This window comes from Sinocyclocheilus anshuiensis, unplaced genomic scaffold, assembly GCF_001515605.1.
Source record: "Sinocyclocheilus anshuiensis isolate Anshui unplaced genomic scaffold, SAMN03320099.WGS_v1.1 scaffold132, whole genome shotgun sequence".
Taxonomy (NCBI): domain Eukaryota; kingdom Metazoa; phylum Chordata; class Actinopteri; order Cypriniformes; family Cyprinidae; genus Sinocyclocheilus; species Sinocyclocheilus anshuiensis.
The window spans coordinates 174,986-180,596 of record NW_015555730.1 but is presented as its reverse complement, the minus strand read 5'-3'; the positions used below and the strand labels follow the sequence as shown (position 1 = coordinate 180,596).

The 5,611-nt window shown below is 34.7% G+C and overlaps 2 protein-coding genes across 2 annotated transcripts in view; one reads left to right on the top strand and one right to left on the bottom strand.

The window, feature by feature from the left end:
* The window catches only part of LOC107672864 (protachykinin-like), a 3,002-nt gene extending 559 nt beyond the window's left edge, over positions 1–2,443 (top strand). The window contains exons 2-5 of the mRNA XM_016466239.1: positions 989–1,091; positions 1,236–1,259; positions 1,739–1,795; positions 1,932–2,443. Coding sequence (XP_016321725.1) covers positions 989–1,091; positions 1,236–1,259; positions 1,739–1,795; positions 1,932–1,978 — 231 coding nt within the window. The 3' untranslated portion in view covers positions 1,979–2,443. The remainder of the gene's footprint in view (positions 1–988; positions 1,092–1,235; positions 1,260–1,738; positions 1,796–1,931) is intronic.
* Positions 2,444–3,571: 1,128 nt separating this feature from the next.
* asns (asparagine synthetase) overlaps positions 3,572–5,611 on the bottom strand; it is a 16,199-nt gene continuing 14,159 nt past the window's right edge. The window contains exons 11-12 of the mRNA XM_016466237.1: positions 4,419–4,574; positions 3,572–4,342 (exon numbers count right to left, since the gene is read on the bottom strand). Of these exons, the coding sequence (XP_016321723.1) occupies positions 4,133–4,342; positions 4,419–4,574 (366 nt within the window). The 3' untranslated portion in view covers positions 3,572–4,132. The remainder of the gene's footprint in view (positions 4,343–4,418; positions 4,575–5,611) is intronic.

Here is a 5,611-nt window from a genome sequence, read left to right as displayed (position 1 = left end):
TAATCAAGTAGTCTCATTACATTGACTACATTTAGTATATATTAATAATTGTAAAAAAAAAATTATATATATATATTTACGTTGATGTTAATATAACTTCATTTTTCTAGAACTAGAATGCTTTATAACAAGTGACGTCGATGTAGAGAAGAATGTTTTTAATCTCAAAAGAGTCCTGTTCAGACAAAAAAGTGGGTACTTTTAAAAACGCAATAGCTAATAATCATTAATAATTGCGATAAAGCTAGTTATATTATATATAAAGGTAATTATATTATGCTATTTTTTATTATATCTCAGCTTCATAGTTTATAATAGAAAAAAATAACAATTGACGTGTGCATATTACATTGTAATTACTAATTAATTACTGTGTAATACTTATGATCAACACTATATAGTTATTAAGTGGCTGTGCATATCATTTTTCATTGTTATTAAGGATTTGGTAATATATAGCCACATATTTGGTATTGAGGAGGACAAAATGTAATAATTTAGTAATCGACCAATACAAAAATAAATGATAAATAAATTAATACTTTTTTTTAATGGGGGGTCATATTGCAGTAACAGCCCTAATTATAGTATCATGTAATATGTGCAACATGGATGATGCTTTAATTAGATTCACTGGGTAATTAGTCCGGACTCCAGCACAAAACCCACAGGTCGCTGTCCAGTGCTGAATTACTCAATGCTCTTACTGCTTGTTTGAATGGAGCGCACGTTTCCCATTTGACATTGCGGGTTGGAAGACAGCCAAGCACTTTTCGTGCTCATAAACTGCATCTTTGCAACTACTGTATCTTGTAGAGTATTTCTGTGCTCAAAAACTGTGGTGAAAAATGATAAAATTTGGTGAATTCCGTATTGGGATGAGTTATAAAATACTGTTTGTGTATACAAGTATACCAGTGATCTTCTAGAGTGAGTGGCATCTGTCTGCCGGGGGTCTGACATTCAATAATCAAATCATCTTTCACAGGATGAGAGGCTGCAGGCGGATCCCTTCAGAGAGTTGCTAAGACGTATGACGAGGAAACCCCGACCTCATCAGTTCATTGGTCTGATGGGCAAACGGTCCTCTGGTAAGAAGGCACTCCTATATCTCACCTAATTTAACACTAAAAATCCAAATCAGATTTTGAGATGTTTTAACTAGAACACAGCAAATTTTATAAAAATGATTTTGACCTATAACTCACATCTCTTTCATTCTTCCACCCCCACAGCAAATGCACAGATCACACGAAAAAGTAAGTGATCTCCACAAGAACACTACTGCACACAATGCATATATTATTTGCTAAATGCTTGCATTGTATAAAAGCAAAGAGTCTCTTCAAGAGATTTACATATCCAGTTATACAAAGACATTTCCAGTTTCTTCCTAACATAAAGAAAAAAATGTTTTCACAACTGTCGAACAAAAGAGAAAACTTTCAGCTTTACAAATGCTTGATCTTTGCAGGTTTTTCCACAGGCTCAGTCGCAGCTTATTAAATATGGACTCTTAAGAGTTTTAGAGACACGATTCCTCTTAATGCAAAACTCACAACCTCAAGGTCTACATTTTCACAGTAGAATAAAACAATTGTAAAGAAATAAAACCAATTCAACCTCACTCTAGACTTCAACAGTATCGCATCTATATATCTATGTCTATCCATCTCTCCCTCTATATACAGTATTTTATACTCTCTCTATATAATATTTTCCCTTTATTGTCTTCTAGGGCATAAAATCAATTCTTTTGTGGGGCTGATGGGTAAAAGAAGCCAAGAGGAGCCAGGTAGGAACTGCAAAAGCTCTATATTAGGGTTTAGGATAGCTGCTTAATCAATAATATTAATAATAATAAAACTAGTAGTGATTTAAAATTGTGTTATGATGATCTGTTTTTTAATCTTGACCTTCTCTCTTCACAGAATCGTATGAATGGGGAACAGTACAGATCTACGACAAAAGGCGTTAACAGATAAAATGAATCGTCGTCACATCCGCTTCCTAAAGGATCATTTCATTCTCTGATAGTCGTTGATTTTTTATTTTTTATTCCGGTTGGAAATAAAAATGATTTCACGTTGTGGTAATATGGCCGACTCGCACCTGTGGCAGTTCATTTACGTCATTTAAAAAGGATCAGACGTTTCAATACGGTCCAGCTGTGATCAAACGTGTTTCTGTCACATCTCTCCCGGTGTCGTGGAGCATTAAAGCAAAGCGGTGTCCTTTCTAAGGTCCTCAGAGATTTGTGCTGACAGTGTCAATATATAGTGCCTCATAGTGTTTTCACCATGACTGAAGATGTTGTATAATAGCGCCTGCCGGGTGTGATGTCATGTCCTGTCACTGCTACGATCAAAGGTTTTGCTACCTTGATATATCTGTGTGATTGTAGCTTGATATTAAAAATATTTTCTTTACTGGTGGAACTTTTAATTCCTTGTATCGTTGAATGAGTGGTGTATGGCACTCTCACAGTGACTCACTCAGTCCACCTACAGGCCATTAGGAGTATTTCAACAGCAAAAAGTATGCTTTCGAAGAAGGCATAAAGCATAAAAACACACATCATGACTGCTGTTTTGATGAAAGGCTTTATCAATACCATGACCAGATTGTTTAATGCGATAGCGTCAGCATTAAAATCTCCAATTTAACTGAAAATATCTTGAATTGTTTTGGTATAGGAAGTTACGGTTTCTTTAAACATTCAAACTACATGCACGGTTCATAACTGTAATTCATAGTACATTTTTTAAAGCCAGTTTAAAGTGATGGTGCACCAAACAAAATACAAACATAAAGTGTAAAAAATAATAAAAACAAATACATTTTATAACCCTCAATTTTAGTTTCATATCTTAAAACTAACCCACCATTTAAGGCTAAACGGTGAATCATACTTTAACCAGAGCCATTCATTCAACTCTGAGACTGTTTTTTGGGAATAAATATAATTGCTTAAAAGCATTTTAACTAGGCAACCAATTGCTATCAATTAGCTGACTATAGACACAAACACAGCCATTAAGGTGGGAGTCTCACTGAAGGAGCCTGGGATAAGTGCATAGTTCAAGAACACAGTGTTAATAGTTTATGGACTACATTATACACTACCATTCAGAATTGTTTTTTTAAATAAATACAGTAATGAGTTTAACATTGTTACTTTTTACATTTCAAATATATGCTGTTCTTTTGAACTTTCCACTCAATAAAGAATCCAAAAATATGAAGCAGCACAACTGTTATTAACATTGATAATGATAAGAAATGTTTCTTCGGCAGCAAATCAGTATATTAGAATGATTTCTGAAGGATCATGTGACACTGAAGACTGGAGTAATGATGCTGAAAATTCAGCTTTGATTAATAGGAATAAATTATATTTTAAAATATATTCAAATAGTAAACAGTCATTTTAAACGGTAACATTTCACAATATTAGTGTTTACTGTATTTTTGATCAAATAAGTGCAGCCTTGGCGAGATTTAGAGACGAGTTCTTCTCTCTCACACACACACACACACACACACACACACACACACACACACACACACCCTTTGAATGGCAGTGTATATATTATTTGTTACTAATGTAAAATGATAACTGAAAATGGAACCTCCTTCAAACCGTGTAAGAAGCTTTCTGTGCCTTTGACGAACTTAATTAATATTAAGATATCATATTTTTACTGTGGTAAACATTCTTTACAAGAAACAAGTTACTGTGCAATTTATTTAAAGGGATTCTTATAACCAGCAAGCTACGCTAACCCACTTCTGTTTTGGTTTGTTTACAGCTACGTTTAAGCTCCATAAAAAGAAAAAGAAAACGTGTAATGGAGTAAGCAAGGCAGCTTAAAGGCCTGAAGAGCAGATAAGGCCTCCATTTCTATCTTTTGAAATCTATTGCATGAGCGCAAGATACAGTATCACTCCAACCGTTAAAAAAAACTGACCTAAAATAAACTCAATCCTCTTTAGGAAACACTAAAACACCCAACCTAAAAGATAGTTTAGTAAATTGAACAGAGAAAGGCGAGGCAAAAAATATATTATGGCAATAACGAATGAACCGGCAGGTATGTGTGGTCTAGGTAAGGTCTGACGCTTGATGTGATTACTGGTCTTTATCGGGTTTGTAGATGGACAGGGTTCTGGCCGAGGGGTCCGTGGCCTTGATCCAGCGGGGCATCCAGTAATGTAGCGTCCACTCGCAGCAGCCGGGGTAATGCTTCTCAAAGATCTGTCTTATAAAGAAGCCCTCTTTGGTTGTGGGAGGATTGGAAGGGAACTGCTTACTGGCCTTCTCAAACTGAGAGTCATTCACCTGAAGGAGAAAAGAAAAATTAAAGGACGAGACGACAGGGAAGAGTCTTTAAAAATCACTGTGTCATATGCATTACCTCAGACTCGATGTGCTCCTGCAGGCTGGTGTACCAGGATTTCTTCATGGATGTCATCCCGTCACTGAAGGCCTCCTTCCTCCTCCAGAGTATCTCATCTGGGATGAGTTTCAAACCTTTAAATGCTTCCCTCAAGAGATGCTTCTCCACACCATCCTGCTCCGATCAAACAAGTTATTCAATCGGGTTACAGAAACCACTCATGTGAATGTTGAAAAGGAAAGTGAAAATATAATACCAATAACTAGTGCTCATATTAACCCTAATGTTTCATATCTAATACACTAATTTCTAAGGCCTCTAAATAAACATGATCAGAACCTATTGAACACAATCTACTACATGCCTTCTTTTGTCTGATTGATCATTTTTACTTTTTTTTTTTTAGCATGTAAAAGGCCTTCTAGTATAATTTTAAAAACATCCAACTTCAGGTCGTGGTTCACGTGTATTTTAGGCTGTGAAATCTTTACAGATTTAAACTTTAAAACTGAAAGCAAGAATAACTATAAATATTTCAAGATGAACACTTACTGGACTGAAGCAACTTATTTATCAAAATAATTCTTTTTAGAAAAACACGTTAAGATGTGAGTATCAAATATAGAGCAAAATACAGAGCGTTGATCATAAAACTAAGCATTTAAATATCTTATAGACAAAGTGACAACCGATATTTATACGATTTTATGCAAATAGTCTGTTATACTATTATAAAGATCTCATTTGATTTACATTACAAACTAACAGAATTTCATCAGTTTTTTTTAGTCATAAATATTAGCAACTGCACCAAATGGCATATTTTTGCTCAGTTTGGGCATCTGAATAAAACTGAACCGTATAATAATATCATATTATATGAGCCTTAAAAGCCTGATGTATCAAACAAGATACCCAAGAAAAAACACATATGCAAACTTTTTTCTGTCTAAATGTTCAATTACCGTTCCATTTCTAAAAAACAACATTTTTCTGACCATTACTTTATATGTCCAGCTTTACAGGCTTAAAGGTTTGTCGAATCCCCAACTAAGTACTAAATTAGGATTGGCAAAAGCAGCTGCAGCAAGAACTGACAGGAGTATACGGCGTTTTATGTTGCTGCCTTATGTTAAACTGCTTTAAATTACTTTTCCACATCAATCTGCACTCCATACGCCATAATGGTAGAGCAAAAAACAAACAATTTT